The 18,028-nt window shown below is 56.2% G+C and overlaps 1 protein-coding gene across 1 annotated transcript; it reads left to right on the top strand.

Moving 5' to 3' along the window:
* Window positions 1–367: 367 nt before the first annotated feature.
* On the top strand, window positions 368–17,126 carry LOC119114721 (protein krasavietz-like). Its single transcript, XM_037238737.1, has 11 exons — window positions 368–424; window positions 2,531–2,599; window positions 6,885–7,061; window positions 8,249–8,358; window positions 8,720–8,902; window positions 12,663–12,805; window positions 13,471–13,573; window positions 14,166–14,306; window positions 15,267–15,489; window positions 15,747–15,878; window positions 16,716–17,126. Exons 2-11 carry the CDS (start codon window positions 2,539–2,541, stop codon window positions 16,739–16,741), a joined length of 1,299 nt encoding a protein of 432 aa, XP_037094632.1. The 5' UTR covers window positions 368–424; window positions 2,531–2,538; the 3' UTR covers window positions 16,742–17,126.
* The last annotated feature ends 902 nt before the right edge of the window (window positions 17,127–18,028 follow it).

Raw genomic sequence — 18,028 nt, 5'->3', positions numbered from 1 at the left:
CTGTCTCCTATCCCAAGAAAGAGGGGACACGTTCCCGCCTTTCCCACTGACGCCGTCCTTGGTGACACCACATACCAGTATAACAAAAACTGTGTTTGTTCGCACCGCCAGGAAAAATCATGGCACTTGAGGAGAAACACAAATCAATAGACCAACGCATTTTGGGCCATATTACATGTGCAAGCGCATTTTTCTTTGAAGCATTCGTACTACCGCCGCGATTGAGGACACATTTTGCAGTTTTATGATTTAGCTGCCTCATGCCCCAACACGCTGTTCCCGCGTCAGTATTGTAAATCGCACCCATACTGTTTGTGCCGTTGTTGACTGCGTCGCTGCTGATTCCTTGTTCAGTTCCGTTCCGTCTGCCGGTGATTACCCTTGTCGGTAGTCGGAGATTTCTTGTTTTTAAGCTACTTCTCGTGTAAGTATCTGCTTTATTTTAGGTTGTAAACCATTTTCTGTCTTTGGCAGATGTGGTTCTTACTGTTTAGACGCGGAGCGCGATTTGGATGCGTAGACCACGATGCGCCACTTCAAGCACCTTTGTTCTCGGTTGCTTTGTCTTGTATCTTGGATATCTCCCGCTAACGCGTCATGCTTGACTGGTTTGATTTTTGTTGGTTTTTGAAAGTGGGAACATCATGTGTTTATGTCACAGTTAAATTGTAGTGAAACGTGACCTGCTTTGTTGAATGTTGTGCAAATTGGACTGGTGTCAATATGCGGCAGTGCAATTAGATAATGCAATACGTGGTTGACCCAGCAATAAAAGACAGTTGATAAATTGTTGGGGGCAGAATAAGCAGTTCTGTAACAAAATGAACTATATGGCACAGAAATTTTTGATGTGTTAACCTGTAATCAGTCATTCAGCAGGTGGAGAGAGGCCATTTTGCTGAATGATGTGTTAGAAATGTCCAGCATACCAGTGGTATCACAGGCAATATTTCTAGAGTACATAAGCCTTTAACCTGGGTACACAGAGTGGCACATAGTCACAAACAATATAAGAATGTAGATGGCCAACATTTCAGAGGTTTATGATATTGTTATGGTGAGTTCAGGCATAATTAGCTGTTGGAAAGTTTTAAGTGCAGCAATATTTGGAAAAATTACCGCAATTTGGCCTGACCTGAGTATGGTGCACATGAACATGAAGTTTAATGCTTCAAAAGGGTATGGGCATCCATCACAGTAAATTAAAATTTTTGCGTACTGGTAGGAGGTAGTCCTGGTCTTAAACAAAATATAACCCATGTCTTAGCAATAACATAGCATGGGGGCTTACCCATGCTATCTTAAACAACCCATGCCATCTTAGCAAATTGGAGCTGCATGAAACAACCTGTGTAACACATGATGCCAACAGCAGTAAGAAAACAACTAGATTGTGGTATCTAGCCCTTTGAAATGCAATTATCATCATATACTTTGCTACTTTATGCATCATTGAAAACTAATTAGAAAGCATTTGGAAATGGTAAAGGACTCATGTCAGGGATGATTTCATATTCATTGTCTCAGTCTACTTGCCACAGTGTTTTTTTAGGGATACAAATGAACTACAGTGAGGTAAAGAGAGGGAGTATGCATTCAGTTGAGACAGTGAATCCTAATTTGTACATTGGCAGGAAGGATTGTGTCTTTTTATGCCTTCTGGTTGCTTTTTTGAAGGGAGTGCTCCACATTAATATTGGGTTCGAAGTGAAATGGCCATCTTGAAGTTCTTTCAGTTCTGCACACAATCCTGTCCTTCATAACATCTTTGGTTCCTGAGCTGTACATCTGCAACAATAGAGAAAGGTATATCAGGAAGAGCATTTCAAAGTCACCTCAGCATTCATGATTTCATAAGATGGTCATTCAAATCTGGCCATTCCATAAGTCATGCAGTGATAAAGATCAAGAAAAAATTAGTTGTTCAGGCATTCATGAGCACGGTTTTCAGATATAATGGTTGCCAGTTGGCTCTCATTGTTGTGCAAGGTATAATGTGATAAGCAAACCATGATACATTGAGCATGTTTACTAAACAGAGAAGTATGCTGCCTATAGTAGTCTTTTCCACTTAAAAAGCATGCCATTAGTTATAAGTGAGCTTGTTTCATCACATATAATGCTTGCTTCAATATCTTTAAATGTGAAACATTCCCTTAAATCTAAGTAAAACACAAAATGCAGACTGAATAAGACACAAAGTGCAAAGTGATCCCTTGGAATCCTGTGAGGGATTTTTGTCTTGTGGTGCCCTTCATCCTGGGCACTTCCCCTCCCCTCCTGTCTTACTGAAGCCATAGCTGTTTCCCTTAATTTATTGATAGGATGTTGAAAATAGCATATGGTAATCACCATGGAAATAGCTTTATTGCACAGAACAATCAATGGGGTCCTGTGTTGTCCACTGCTGGGAGAGACACCATTGCCAGGGTTTGTGACATGAAGGCTGGTGGTGTGATCTAATTTCATCTTCTTCAGAAATATGTGCATGCATGTCACCCTGTCACATTATGTTTTCACATTTTTACAGGACATTGTATGAGTACTAAAGTACAGAAACCAGTGATTCAAGGTCAGCGGATCAAGACCAGAAAAAGAGGTAAGAGATGTTTGGGTGTGTTAAGCCTTCTTCAAGTTCTTTTTATTTCAGCACAAACTGGTCTGTAATGCTTTTTGTTTCATGTCATCAGGTGGCATCGCTTATTGCTACTCAGGTGATGTTACAGCATTAGCTGTTTTCTCTCATATGGAGACATGTGCATTCACTTAATGGGGGCATTTGTTTTGTCATGTTGATTTTAGCTGGGCAAGATCCAAATGTACTTGCTTTGACTTTGTAGAAGTCATAAGGAACAAATGTGCTTGTTTTGCTTTATTGACCTTGTCTTCATCCTGAAGAATCATGAGTGCTTAGAAAGTTGCTCTCTGACAGGTGCCTGATTTACACAGCCATTTTCATCCAGATCCACACTTTGATATGATTCATGCAACAGGCCAGTGCTAGAATGAGTCTTGTTTTTAGTGAGGTTGTCACCAGGTGCAATGTTTTGGGGTTGCAGACATGCATTACCTAGTTATGGGCACAGAATGCCAGAGATGTGTTCTTCCCATCATAGTCTACAAATCTGGTCTGTGTCAAGCCAGGTATGTTCTGTTGCTGATGACATTTTGTTGTGCACCATGCCTTGTGAATCATCACCACAGCTGGGCAGCTAATGGTTTCTGCTGCAAACTGCATTTAGCATCATTTTTCCAAGGTGGGGAGTGAATGGTAATTTGGCAACACACCACTTGCAGATGCAGCAGGCATGTGCATAGGCTTTGAGCCCTGGCTTTCAGATGTATGGGTGTTATTTGAAGGACCATGTTACTGGATTGTGGGACAGTGCACATCTGGATCATGGCTCCAAGGCGTCTTCTATGGGTGATAAAGATTGTCGGGCAAAGGTGCATCTGTGCATCATAATTCCTATGCATCTGATCACAAAGATGGAAGGAGTTTGTTCATTTTCTCACCCAGTATGCAAAGAAGCATTGTTTTATGAGGAAAGTGACCAAATCTTTAGAAAATTGATGTGTGGTTCCTGACAGTTCATTCCTTATATCCTTTCATGTCCAAGTGATGCCTTGTTAGGTCTGAGTATGTCCTGTCATGCAGCATGGAGAGAACATATTGGCCTTGTAGCATACAGTTGAAAGTAGAGAAGCAACAATTTCCTGGGCATTGGTATCAAGACACCCAGTTCACGAAAAGACCATGAGCCTCTTCATTTGATTTAGTTGTGTTTGTTGGTGCTGTTGCTGCCCAGCCAGTTGTAATTAGTTAACACTGAAGCTTTTATAATACTGATCAATTTTGTAGAGGCACGATCTTTGTCTGGGCACCATGTGACCAATGTAGTCAGTGCGCCCCAAAGCCCAAATTCTCATCAGTCTTTGTCATAGCAGTGTGCAGGTGGTCTGATATAATTATTTCACGTAAGAGGCCATTTGAAGGGAAAACAAGGGATCAGATGCAAGTGAATGATCAAAAACGGATTTAGGAAGATGTGTTTGATGGTACAAATCTGGCACTGCTGTTTTAGCTATTGATTAGTGCAATTAGCTGCATTAACCGCATTGGTGGGTGTGGGATGTGTGTGCACCGCGCAAAGACGGTGTACGATTTCAGGAAACCGTCTACTTAATAGTTGTTGCCCAAAACTCAAATTACCATCACCATCAGTATCATCGTCACCTTTGGCTTTGTTGACGTTTCGTTCTGCATTGTCCGATCCAGGAGACCATACGGCGCCGATTGTTAAGCAGGCTTGTGCTTGGCTCTGGGCAGTGTTTAAGTCAAATGCGATAAAACCAGAAGGTTTTTGGCAAGGTAAGCTGTGATAACTATGCGTAGGTAATCCGATGGAACAATCGCACGAAAATTGCCATTTTAAAGGTACAGTCTGAGCGATCGGAAAGTTGTGTGAGGTAAATGCTGTGCAGCCTATAGCTGATGCTCGTACTTTATTAAGTGACCGACACAATTAAATTTCAGCATTAAGGGTTCGCCCTCTTTAAATGGGAGTGTTCACCGTACTATCGCCAGAGCTCACTGAAGGCGTAATGGATCAAAGCCGCGAAAGGCGGGTCGATGTTGCAGCTTCACCCTGGTAACCGAGTCCGATGAATGATAGGGCATCGACTTCGCGTCGGCCTGGAGTCTCTTTAACCTCACACTAGTCCTTTCAGGCGTTAGCAGTGTACGAGTTCCAGTGATTTGGCGGCGGTCTGCATTTTGCTGGAAGTGGTTGTGGGATGTATGCACACCGCGCGAGGGCGTTGTGCTGGTGATGCACTGCCTGTGATTGATATTCTGAAAGCATTGGTCTATGACGGTCACGGGGCTTGCATCACCCTGTGGGTCATCAGCCAATCACACAGCGGCGGCGCCAGCTAACGCCTTCCCCACGCCTGCGTCCGTGATGAGTTCCCAGAACTGCGGAGCTCCACCGCAGCGCGGGCGCGGCTGGCTAGTCAGTCACCTTGTGCGGAGCTTTACCGCAGCGCGGGCGCGGCTGGCTAGTCACCTCGTGCGGAGCTTCACCGCAGCGTGGGCGCGGCTGGCTAGTTACCTCGTGCAGAGCTCCACCGCATCGCGGACGCGGCTGGCTAGTCACCTCGTGCGGAGCTCCACCGCAGCGTGGGCGCGGCTGGCTAGTCAGTCACCTCGTGCGGAGCTCCACCGCAGCGTGGGCGCGGCTGGCTAGTCACCTCGTGCGGAGCTCCACCGCAGCGTGGGCGCGGCTGGCTAGTCACCTCGTGCAGAGCTCCACCGCAGCGTGGGCGCGGCTGGGTAGTCACCTCGTGCGGAGCCCCACCGCAGCGCGGGCGCGGCTGGCTAGTCACCTCGTGCGGAGCTCCACCGCAGCGTGGGCGCGGCTGGGTAGTCACCTCGTGCGGAGCCCCACCGCAGCGCGGGCGTGGCTGGGTAGTCACCTCGTGTTTTGAAACCATTACGGGCGTTATTGGTTGGTAGAACGCTGGCGGCGGTCGTAAATAAAGCCTGGATAGGGCAGTACTCTTGATTTCGTGATTTCGGAGTCAGTGATGCTGCGTTTTTATTGTTGTCTTTTGGGTGGGGGGGGGGGGGGGGGGGGTAGACTGCCAAGCAGACTTGTGTATGACTTGGGGCATAGTCTGAATCAAGACGGAAATCAACAGCTATTGAGTCAGTGTGGAACTGACCGAACATTACTGGAGTGCGCCGTGGCGTCGTTACCGCATGGCGTAGGACTGCATCGGGCGGCGGCTCAAGCTATGTCGATTTACGAGTTGGAACCGTTTCACATCTTTAGTTTTATTGACTTTTCATTTTTGCTGTCGATTTTTTTAGGAGGGAGGGGGACATCCGCTGGTAAGCAGACGTGTGCTAGACTCCGTGCAGGGTTTAAGCCGACACCCGAGTTCTCTTGGGTCAAGGTGGGATCAACGGCCTCAGTGGCAAGTCAGGCTTATTAGGAGCATTACCCGTGAGTGGCCTGCAAGCGCAGGAGAAGTGCATATAAGTGGTCCGAAAGTTATTCAGCGTTGAGGAGATTTTAACAGTACGTATTTAGCCACATCGTCAGAACCGATACACAACGCAGGCTTACTATAACACAATGGCTATCTCCCAAACAGATGTCGCCAAAATAGATTGTTGACTTTGTCTGAGTTGATTTCTGAACCGGCCTATCCCTGGGTCGGAATTGGCATTAGTGCTGTGCTGATGGGAGTCAGAGTCGAGTCAAGTCAAGCCAACGTGCTGTGAATGAGTCAGATCGGCTCAGTTCGTGCTCACACAGGCGCGAGTCGCGGCTCAAGCTGCTGTCATGCTCTGAGCTTGTTTGTACGCTGTAAATGACCTTGGTGTTCTCAAACTGATGTGAGAGAAATGGCTGCACAGGGCGCAAAATGACCTTAGTAGTCGGCGCGCCCCAAAACCCCAATCAACAACAACAAGAAATGGCTGTACTGTGGACAATGTGCGCTTTGGTTGGGTATAAATGACGTTCATATTAGTACAGTCCTGAGAAGGGAACTTGTGCACATAGACGCTGGTGGAGTTGGCATCCGAGCGTAACCTCACACGTGCAGCTGATATGCGAGCGTAGCTTCGCTCGTGCAGCTGGTATGCGAACGTAGCCTCGCTCGCGCAGCCGGTATGCGAGCGTAACCTCACTCGTGCAGCTGGTATGCGAGCGTAGCCTCGCTCGTGCAGCTGATACGCGAGCGTAACCTGGCTCGTGCAGCTGATATGCGAGCGGCAGCTGGCCTGTGGCACGTGCTGGCTTGGCTGGCGGCCCATGTGGTCCCCCTCTCCGCGGCCGCTGTCTAACGTGCGCTCGCTGGCCCTCCCCCAGATGAGAAGGTTAAGCACGATCCCGTGGCCTTCCGCGACAGCATCCTGCGTGGCTTCGCCGAAGCCGGCGCGGACCTAGACGCGCTCAGCAAGTACCTGGACACGGCCGGGAACAAGCTCGACTACAAGCACTATGGCGAGACGCTGTTCGACGTGCTCATCGCCGGTGGCATCCTCGGTGAGCGGGCCCAGTCGGGCGGCGCCGTCGAATGCTCGCTGTGCACGCCGCCGGCCCGGCTAATTACCGCCGGCTGTTGACAGCGTAGTAGCGTTGCCGTGCTGGCAAATTGCTACGTGAGGGGATACAAAGCTGAGATTGAATTCCTGGCATGCAGGCGCACCGGGCACCTGGCTCCGAGGAAGCGGGCAGAGCAGCCGGAGGCACGGCCGCTGGCTGGTCTTGATATTGATTGTGTGCGGCGCTCGGCCGTGTCGCCGATGGCGGCCCGCTTTTTGACGTGCTGCCTGTCTGTAGCATGTTATTGGTCGCATCGCTCCGACAAGTGTGCAGCCGGGAACGTTTTCGGCCCACGCTGCTGATGTATACTGTGACGTAGGTGAGCTATAGTCGTACTCAAGAGACATTGCGATTTCTATATTAGTCGGTGGGGGCGCGTGGTAATAGACGCTCGCAGCTAAGGCTCATTAGCTGTATTACGGTGCACGCGATCAGCAATTGGACTTACGCGCTCCATTCGAGGGACTTCCGTTCGAAGCTTCACACGCAGAACTAGGTGTGCCAACGACCTTCATTTTGATATGGGTATATTAATGTTACGATCATATACTTCAGATGGATAGCTGCGGGGCCCAAGTTCCCACGCTTTCTCAGTAATGGGGCCATTCTTTATGACCAGTATTAATGCGCGCGTCAAATATCCGAGCGCGGTGGTCCATTACAATGTACGCACCACACGGCCATCATCCACTTGGGCGTTTCACCTGGCCAAGAACGGAACTGGGTCGCCGGCGTGGCGTCCGTTGGCATGACCCGCTCAAATAGAGTCGCTGTTCTATCTGAACAGCTATGGGGTATGGTGACAGGAGCACGCTGCCGTGCTGGCGGCGAGCACGGGTCCATCTCAATCATCTCCCGCACGCCTGGTGTTTGCATAGCCAGCTGCCACTCGTACCGGCGGCGACGGGCGGCGGCGGGTGGCTGGTGACGCCTCCAGCGCGACGATCTATGGGAGCAGCGGTCGGGGGGTGCCGGGAGAGGACGCAGGACGATGCCGTGTGGGGTGGGAGCGGCCCGATGCGGGACACCGCACGGGTCGCCGCACGGACTGACCTTGAGGGGCTGGGCGACGCCGTGTGTACGTGTGTGTGCGTGTGTGTGCGCCTGACGCCGCCTGCGGCCCTCAGCTCCCGGCGGCTCCGTGCTGGAGGAGGCGGAGGAAGGCAAGCCGTACAAGACCGACACGTGCGTCTTCCAGTCGGACAGCGACCTCGCCTCGCTCTCCAAGTGGGCCCAGGTGAGAGCGACATGGTGATCTTGTGCGGCGGCGCCCGGCCGACACGCGGCCGACGGCTGGCGGGGGACTGGGGCTGGACGTGTTTGCCGGACTGTCAGGCCAGTGGCGGGGTGTGGCCGCATGGCCGTCTCCGTGCCGCTGAGAGAGTTTGTGTGTTTTTAGTAGCGATGCCATTCCCGTGCGGGTGCTCCGGGGCTGTTTACGTCACCAGCACTGCGGTGTCGCTGCGTCCTGACGGGGTGACGCAAGTCCCAACAGGACTCCCTGAGCTGTCACCGGACGGGGAGCTCTCACCTGCGCTGCGGCCCCGCGCCACCCGGTCGTGCCGGGCCTGCCCTGACCGCGGCCGCCCACCCGCCAGGTATTCACTAAGCTGATCCGTCGCTACAAGTATCTGGAGAAGATGTTCAAGGAGGAGATCGGCAAGATTATGTCGTTCGTGCACGGCTTCAGCGACGAGAACCGCACCCGGCTGGCTCGCATGATGGTACTCTGGATCGCGGACGGACACCTGCCACCCAGCGTGCTCCAGCTCATGCTCAAGGTGAGCGCGCGCCCCGCTCTGCTCCATGCGGCGGAGGCGGCGGCGGTGGCGCCGGGAGCCGGCATGGCGCGAGACGCGGCGCGCCGGCGCGTGACTGCTCTGTTGGCGGGGCCGGATGGCGGACGGCAGAGCCGTGGGCGGCATATTGCTGTCGCCGTGGCATGTCGCCGGTTTGGCCAATGAGCCAGGCCGTCGCTGCATGGCTGACGCCGCGGCCAGCCGGCCGCCGCCTAATTGCTATTTATTGCCTCCTCGTCGCCTCGCACAATCTGGATTTCGCTGTTTTTGCCGACCAAAGAAGGCCGAGATTGTTCACGTCTGCATCGGCCCGCCTCGGCGGAGGCGGCCGCCGCCGCTTTATTGCCGCGCGCGGAATCCTGGCGGAGGCGCGGCCGGCGGGCCCCTTTGTTTGCGCGGTGGGATTGGTGCGACCGAGTTCGCGTATGGCTGCGCGCCGCCGGCCGACGCGGATCGGCCGTGACGAACGGTGGCGCAGCGTGAGGCTCCGGACGGGCGGCGGCGCCGGCGCACGTGCCGCGGACAGAGCCGAGCCGCTCGAGAAGGCGGCCGCGACGTCGGCGTGAGCAGGTGCAGAGGACGGCTCGCTCTGCGTCGGCTGGGGACTGCCAGGCCGCCCTGTTGGTGATGGTCGGCGGATGGTTGGCTGGTAACTGGCGGTAAACCCGGAGCTATAAAATCGACCCTCGTGTCCTTCGCCGCCCACCGAACTTGTATGCGTCCACTGCCAATGGTTTGCAACGTGCTTCAATTGTGATGAGGCCTTAGGTGCCAGCAGATGCTACTGCGCCGTTACCGTGGCCCGTAACGGTCGTCCGGGGCTCCACAAGCCTGGTTAGGTGCGTGCCGGGGATCTGTCGGCCCGCTGTGGACATGCGTGACCGGGGCCTTTTGCGGGGCACATAGACTGGGCCCAGCGGAGCCGTTATCAAGGATAATTATTCGCAATGCTCGGAAGTCACCTGGAATGATCTTGAGCGCGGCCAACACCAAAAGCAAGGAGTGAAATGATCAGAGATGGAAGGATCAATGATGATCAGTTTTTGCCTTAGAGATTTTCAGGTCATGACCAGTTGCATGAGATCAACGGTGAAAGGATCAATGATGATCATGATCTGCCTCCGAGAATTTTAGACCATGACCGGATGCATTATATTAGCAGGCTGATAAATATCTCATCAAGCAGAGTTCGCCTAAAAAGAATGATACAGTCAGTTGCGGCAAATGCGGCGAAAGTGACTGAACGGCAGCTTATTCTTAAAGTCCTTAAGAAGGCAGAAAAATCGCCGCGGCACACAGTTATCAAGGCTGACTTCTATTCCATGCGAAACGCTGGAACAAGTTATCAGCCTTTGGGTGCTTAATGGGGACGGAGAGTCGTCCCGGCGCAAAACTACGGGAGTTCCCTGTGCCGAAGTGTGGCGGATGGTGGCGGCGATCGGCCGGCGGACAGGGCTGACACGGGCCGTCTCGAGCCGGCCTCGTCCGCAGCTGGGTACTCCCCGCGCCGTATTGACGTGCCGTGCCCGGGCGCCGTAACGTATCTGGCCTGTCGCGCTCCCCGCGCTCGGCCTCGCGCCAACTACATTACCTAAGTGGGGGCCGGTAGGGGGGCCGCCGCTGTTGACGGCGACCGGAACTCGAGGAGGGGGTTCGACGCCCGGTGTGTCGGGCGCTGCTGGGAGCCGTGTGGGAGGGTGGTGGGCAGAGGTGAGGGGGGGGGGACTGGCGACGTCTGGCACCACCCGAGTGCTTTCGTTCGGCTGGGGTGCGTGTCAGACCATAGATATCGCGCGGCCGCTCTTGCGTGCGGCGACCGCTGCCGACATGCAAGGCTTCAGGCATCGCCCATTGCTCGTGGCGTTAATGTATGAAGAGCCGTGTGCTTTTCAGTGTAGTCGTGTCGCGTATTAGCATAAACCATCAGGTTTGTTGGACCATGGTGCGGTGGAAAACCGCATGTTCTTTGACAGAAGGCCGGTGCCTTTTTAGCTTTTTGGTTTCTAGTCTCTGTCTGGTTTTTCTTTCCCAATTCAGTCTTGGGTGATAACCATACTTCCGTTTTAAATTGAGCGGATGCTGTTGTATCCAAAAAATTAGGAGTTGGTAGATGGAAACGGACACTGAAGCCAGCAGTGTTACGGGATCTTCTGGGTTGTGCAGATGCAATTCCGTCGTTGATAGATGAGGACGGACACTGAAGCCAGCAGTGTTAGGGGATCTTCTGGGTTGTACGCATGCACTTCCGTCGTTGGTAGATGAAGACGGACACTGAAGCCAGCAGTGTTAGGGGATCTTCTCGGTTGTACACATGCACTTCCGTCGTTGGTAGATGAAAACGAACACAGGCCAGCGGTGTCAGGGGAGCTTCTCGGTTGTACACATGCACTTCCGTCGTTGGTGGATGAAGACTGGCATTGAAGCCAGCAGTGTTAGGGGAGCTTCTGGGTTGTGCACATGCACTTCCGTCGTTGGTAGATGAAGACGGACACTGAAGCCAGCAGTGTGAGGGTATCTTCTGAGTTGTACACATGCACTTCCGTCGTTGGTAGATCAAGAGAGACACTGAAGCCAGCAGTGTTACGGGATTTTCTGGGTTGTACACATGCACTTCCATCGTTGGTAGATGAAGACGGACACTGAAGCCAGCAGTGTTGGGGATCTTCTGAGTTGTACACATGCACTTCCGTAGTTAGTAGATGAAGAGGGACACTGAAGCCAGCAGTGTTTTGGGTTATACGCACGCAGTTCCGTCGTTGGTAGATGAAGACGGACACTGAAGCCAGCAGTGTTAGGGGATCTTCTGAGTTGTACATATGCACTTCCGTCGTTAGTAGATGAAGAGGGACACTGAAGCCAGCAGTGTTTTGGGTTGTACACATGCACTTCCGTCGTCGCCGCTTGCCTTGACACTGTTTGGAGCTGCGCTCTGCTCCGCGCCGGAGGCAGTGTACGTGTTGTTCTGCTCCGGGGAGCTCAGCAGGGCAGCGGCTGAACCGTCTCACTTCAGACGGCCTCGTTGCAACCGTTAGGCTTATATATTTGGATGCGTGTAAACTTGAACAGATGCGCTGGTCCGGACATGTAGTGGAGTGGAGCGCACGCCCGATGAAATATGTGGTAGGATCTCAATCCACTTGTTAAAGTGAAACGCATCCTCGTGTTTTAGGGGATCAGGTGTCGACGCTCGTCTTTTTAATGTAATTTTCCTGCCCAAGACCTTTATAGTCATCGTCCAAAGGCTAAATGCAATTCTTTGTCAGCGTTTGTGAATGATCTTGGCCGATGATAGGTTGCAGCGTGGCGACATTCACCTAGCGGGGTGCCGGGGAGGCCAATGGTCAGGGCGCCATCGCACCATCCGACGATCGGACCTTGGTCTCCCTCCGCCTTCTCCGCCTCCGTCGTCCATCGTGCTGCCTTGGCTGCTGATGCTTGGCTCTTTGATCCCGAACCCCTGCCACCTGATCTGCCGCCCGCCTTGCCTTGCCTGGGGCGCCTAGACGCTGGGTTGACCGCTATCCGGCTGGATGCTGATTGGTCAGCCCTGAGCGCAAGTCGGAACAACAATCGGTGGACCCCATGGCACGCGTGAAGTCGCATGACAAAACTGCCGGTCTCCGTGACGCCCAAATGACTGAACACGTGGCGACCTACGTGCGGTTATCTTTCCACTGTCATTGTTGGTCAGGACGAGCCCTGTGACCGGCCGGACCTGTGCTGTCTGGCACGGACATGTCAGTCGCTGACTGTGTTGCGCAGGAAACACCTGGTCAAGGACATGGTCGCCGCCAACTTCATCGTCGAGTTCTTCGTCACATGGCTCAAGGCCAAGGACATGCCGTCGCTCAAGGCCGCGCTGAAGAAAGGTGCCCTGGAACACCGGTGAGTCTCTGTGTGCGTGTGGGGGTGTGCGGGGGTGTGGGTGTGTTTGCGTGTTTGCGTGTGCGTGTGCGCGCGGGCGCGCGCGCGTGCGTGTGTGTGTATATGTGCAGCGTCCCTGCCGGCGGGGGCACCTGCTGGCGTCCCTGTGCTCCCGGCCGGCGGGCTGGAGCGCGGTGGCGTAGCTCTGACGAAAAACGCCTGTTAAGTCATGGTGTCAGGAACAGTTAGCGCCCTCGTGCTCATCACGATTGTGAGCGGACTCTGCGCGCGTCGTGTGACACTGGTCAGGAGGTGGCCCGCACTACCTCAGTGGTGGTGTCGGCCGGTGGGGGAGGCGGAGAGGGCTTCCTAGCCGACACCAGATTCGGGTCCCGGTTTGGCAGCCGTGGACAGCGTGCGCCGAGGTCGTTTGGCGCCTCATCTGATCTGCCACAGCGGGCGAACTTAGCCCGGCATTGCTGACGGTCATGTCCTGGCGCCCGCGAGCTCCGCTTCGCGCTCGGAATGGCCGTACCTGGTGCCGACCCAGACGGAGAGCTCAGTCGATGGCGCCCTCCCCCGCTCGCTCGGCGTATCCTGGCGCCCGCGACATGTTGGCCGCCGGCCCGTCAACTGACAAACCTGTGCCCTTCCCCCCCCCCCCCCCCCCCCGCCCCGCCAGCCAGCCTGATGGAGTTTCTGCCGGCCAACAAGCAGACGGAGGCGTTCTTTACCGATTTCTACAAGGAGAAGGGCCTCTCCGAGATCGTCAACTTCCAGAAACAGCAGGTGGGTGTCTACCCCTGCAGTGTTTTGATATTCGGCCTCTTAAGGTGGTGGAAATGTCGGTATTACTCAGGGTTCACTGTCTGTTGCTCCGCTTCTTGCCCGAGATCAATCAATCAGCATTGAACCGGGTGACGTTCAACCCAGCCTCCGGGCTCCTCGGGTTGGACAGATCGGTCTTACGGGTCAGATGTCAGAGGGGGGGGGGGGTCAAAGAGCAGCAAATTAACACTCAACGAAGTGTGCGTGCGTGCTGTACCATCGGAGAGCCATAATTCTGACAGCATCAGATTATGCTGATCTTCTGCGCGCCCTACGGGATGATTTCGAAATCGTGCCTGACTTTCCGTATCCGTGTTTTGGAAGCTGTGACGTTCCAGAAGGAGCAGTTGTGTATCCCGTGCTCACTGATTACGGTTCGCGTCGTTCCTGCGATCGTTGCGCTCGAGGAGCAGTGATGTTGATGAGTACGTGATTGGCGTGCCGCGTCGAGGGCCAATACTCTCAGCTAAAGTTGTGGTGGCCTGCGGTGTACGTGAGGCACGTTTGAGGCAACAGTAGCCGGGCTTTGACTAGCTGGTGACGCCGGTTCCAGGCCAGCAAAGAGGCGCGGAAGGACCTGCAGACGAAGCTGGCCGAGATGCTGAACAACGACGAGCCGCGCGAGTCCGTTATCACCCAGGTCAAGGAGCTGACCTCCAAGCTGCAGCTGGGAGACCCGGAGGTGATCACCATCGTAAGTGCTGGCTGGCCGGGCGCCCGCTGCCAGCAGTGGCGCCGGCGCCGGCCTCTGCCCGCCTGTGGCCGGTGCCGCGGTGCCGCGCTCCCCGCTGAGGTGTGTGGCCGGCCTCTCCGCCCCCGGTGCTGGTCTCTGCCCGCCTGTGGCCGGTGCCGCGGTGCCGCGCTCCCCGCTGAGGTCTGTGGCCGGCCTCTCCGCCCCCGGTGCTGGTCTCTGCCCGCCTGTGGCCGGTGCCGCGCTCCCCGCTGAGGTGTGTGGCCGGCCTCTCCGCCCCCGGTGCTGGTCTCTGCCCGCCTGTGGCCGGTGCCGCGGTGCCGCGCTCCCCGCTGAGGTCTGTCGCCAGCCTCTCCGCCCCCGGTGCTGGTCTGCCCGCCTGTGGCCGGTGCCGCGCTCCCCGCTGAGGTGTGTGGCCGGCCTCTCCGCCCCCGGTGCTGGTCTCTGCCCGCCTGTGGCCGGTGCTGCGGTGCCGCGCTCCCCGCTGAGGTCTGTCGCCAGCCTCTCCGCCCCCGGTGCTGGTCTCTGCCCGCCTGTGGCCGGTGCCGCGCTCCCCGCTGAGGTGTGTGGCCGGCCTCTCCGCCCCCGGTGCTGGTCTCTGCCCGCCTGTGGCCGGTGCCGCGGTGCCGCGATCCCCGCTGAGGTCTGTCGGCGGCCTCACCGCTCCCGGTGCCGGCCGACGCACCGCTCCCCGCCGCGTCCTGTCATGTCTGTCGTCGCGGGTCGCTCCCCGACGCACGCTGCGGCGGTCGGCTTCCATGTGGAGGACGGTTGCGTCATGGCCTTTGAGCGAAGGACCTAGGAAGTCCCTTGCGGACGCTGACGCTCCATGATGTGGTGTAAAGCGATATGCGTCTTTTCAGTCAGCCCCTTTTTTGAACCAAGCTCGGTCCGCGTCGATCTGCCGTATGATCTGTGCGGCGGAACGCGGCGTGTGACGACCGGCCGCCCCGCCCTCGGCAGGTGTGGCCGACCGTCATGTCGGTGGTGGAGTGGAACAAGAAGGAGGAGCTGGTGGTGGACCAGGCCATCCGCCACCTGCGCGAGTACATCCCGCTGCTGAAGCAGTACACGGAGAGCTCGTCGCGCGCCCAGATGACGCTTATCCTGCGCGCCCAGGAGTACTGCTATGAAAACATGAACCTCATGAAGACGTTCAGCAAGATCATCATCCTCTTCTACAAGGGTGAGCGACGCTGCCGCGGGGCGGACACGCCGGCGAACTCCCGTGAGGGGCTGTTTCTGTTATTACCTGGCGTGGTCAATGCATTGGAACGGATTAGGCTCTTTGGTGTTTTTTTTCTTGCAAGGACATTGAATGTGAGCCTCATTAGGCTGCAGCATTCTATATGCGATGTAATGCAGCATGCTTCAAGTCAGAACCGCCTGCAGTAGATCTTACGGAGAGTGGCAAGCGACGTTAACATCGGCTGTTGTCTGCAGCGGATGTGCTGCACGAGGAGGTCATCTTGCGCTGGTACCAGGACACGCAGGAGGGCAAGGCCAAGGGCAAGACGGTGTTCCTGGAGCAGATGAAGGGCTTCATCGACTGGCTCAAGAACGCCGAAGAGGAGGGTGAGTGGGGGAGGGGAGGGGCCACTGCGCGAGCACTCGGGGCGGGAGGCTCTCGAGGCGAATCCCTCCAGCTTGGGGCGACAGAGCCCGCAGACGCCTGCACTGAGGCTGGGGATTGCAGCAGCTGGGTGGACTCACGAGCTGTAAGGGCCTCCGAGTGGTTGGGTGCAGTGGTGAGTTGGTGTGGTGTGGAAAGTGTCATCTGTAAAGTATGTGTAGGTTTTATTTCGTAAGTCACTGTTCATGTAGTGGATAAAGCGACTCAGGTGTAAGCGTGATGCACCGAGGTAGATATTACACCGAGGTAGGATGCAATATCGTCATAGCATTAATCTTTAACTTTTACCGTCTGTCTTGATGCTGTAAACTTCTTGCGGAGACATTCCCGGACATAAACTTTCGTGTATGAAATGTAAAATATCAACAGCGAGCCCGGAATAGCACTAAGCTATTCGCAGTTTGTGAGACTTCGTCATAACCATAGCTTAAAGCTGACGTCGTGTGTTCTCGAGGAAGGTCGGTTTTTACGGGTTTATTTTTGTCGCGTGAGCTTTATGCTCCGTCAGCCTCGCCTGGTCGGTTATTTGATCCAGTCGAACGGCGCGCCGAGCCGCACGTCAGCGAGGGTGACGCACGCCGCCGCCAGCTGGGCCGCGCCGCACATGGAACAGGCACCCATGCGTGGGCCTGAGGTCACACCGCGTTCCACGGTGCCTGGTCTGGCGTCACTCGCCCACTGCAGTAGGTGCTCCAAGCTGTGGTGGCGCGATGACCGTGCGTAAGACGTGTATAGCCCCCACCGATGTAAACTGACGGGCGCCCTCCCCCGTGTTGCAGACTCAGATGAAGAGGAGGACGACTAGAGGAGCGAGCGCCGCTCTCGCCGCCCTGTACAACCGCCCCGCCCCTCCCCCTCCCCTGCCCTCCCCTCCCCTCCCCCTCCGCTCCCTCCGGCGGCGGCCGCCCCGCGCGCCAATCGCGTCTGATCAAATTTGTGCCGGTCGTCGCGCGCCGCCCGGCTGCGCCCCACCTTTGCGTTCCAGGGGCGGCCGGGGTCGGGCCGCCACGCCCGGACCCGGCCGTGCCCGGTCAGCTCGTCGCCCGCTCTATGATTTGTATTTTTATACTGGCGGCGGGACAGTATGGGCTGTGCGGGCGTGCCGGCCGCGGCCGCCGGTCGCACCCAGCCCCCCAAATTGACGTCTGTGTGTCTCTGGGCGGTGGAATACAGGACGGTGAGCGGAGCTGTGTTGTGTCTGTTGGGTTGGGAACTTCCAGAGCCGGGCGTGGACGGCACCGCGGTCTGCTGCCGGCCTTGGTCCGACGGCGGGGCGCGCTCCGCCCTGGTCCGCCGCTCCGGTGAACGGCTCGGCGTCAGCAGGAGCGGACCGGCCGGCGGCCAGAGGGTGGCGGCGCGCTCCGCCCTGGTCTGCCGATCCGGTGAACGGCCCGGCGTCGGCAGGAGTGGACCGGCCGGCGGCCAGAGGGTGGCGGCGCGCTCCGCCCTGGTCTGCCGATCCGGTGAACGGCCCGGCGTCGGCAGGAGCGGACCGGCCGGCGGCCAGAGGGTGGCGGCGCGCTCCGCCCTGGTCTGCCGCTCCGGTGAACGACCCGGCGTCGGCAGGAGTGGACCGGCCGGCGGCCAGAGGGTGGCGGCGCGCTCCGCCCTGGTCCGCCGCTCCGGTGAACGGCTCGGCGTCAGCAGGAGCGGACCGGCCGGCGGCCAGCGGGCGGCGGCCAGAGGGCGGCGGCGCGGCCCCGGATGTGGCGAGGGTCAAGACGAGAGCCTGCGTCTCAGGCGGACGGACTGCGTATTACATCCACTACTAACCGTTCCTTAGTCCTGTCGCTCTGAGCACAGGTCAGGCAGCAGCTGATGTACATCGCAAGCTAAGCGGACGGGACGCGCCGATGCAACGGCCGACCGCCTTCAGCACTTATAATTCACCCTCCGACCTCCAGATGGCTACAAATGCTCACCACGCGGGGCCACAAGCCTGATGTCCTGCGGCGGGTGACGGGTCATGTGATGTCCACCACCAGCAGGTCTCCGTCGCGGACGGTGGTCGCTGAGCAGCGACCTTCGGTTCCGCTGACACCGCAGCTGGAGCGGCTCCCAGAATACCGGCGCCCCGTCCGGGAATACCTGG

The sequence above is a fragment of the Pollicipes pollicipes genome, unplaced genomic scaffold (assembly GCF_011947565.3).
Source record: "Pollicipes pollicipes isolate AB1234 unplaced genomic scaffold, Ppol_2.1 Scaffold_3080;HRSCAF=3612_pilon_pilon_pilon, whole genome shotgun sequence".
Taxonomy (NCBI): domain Eukaryota; kingdom Metazoa; phylum Arthropoda; class Thecostraca; order Pollicipedomorpha; family Pollicipedidae; genus Pollicipes; species Pollicipes pollicipes.
This window is presented reverse-complemented; position numbering and strand designations above follow the sequence as displayed.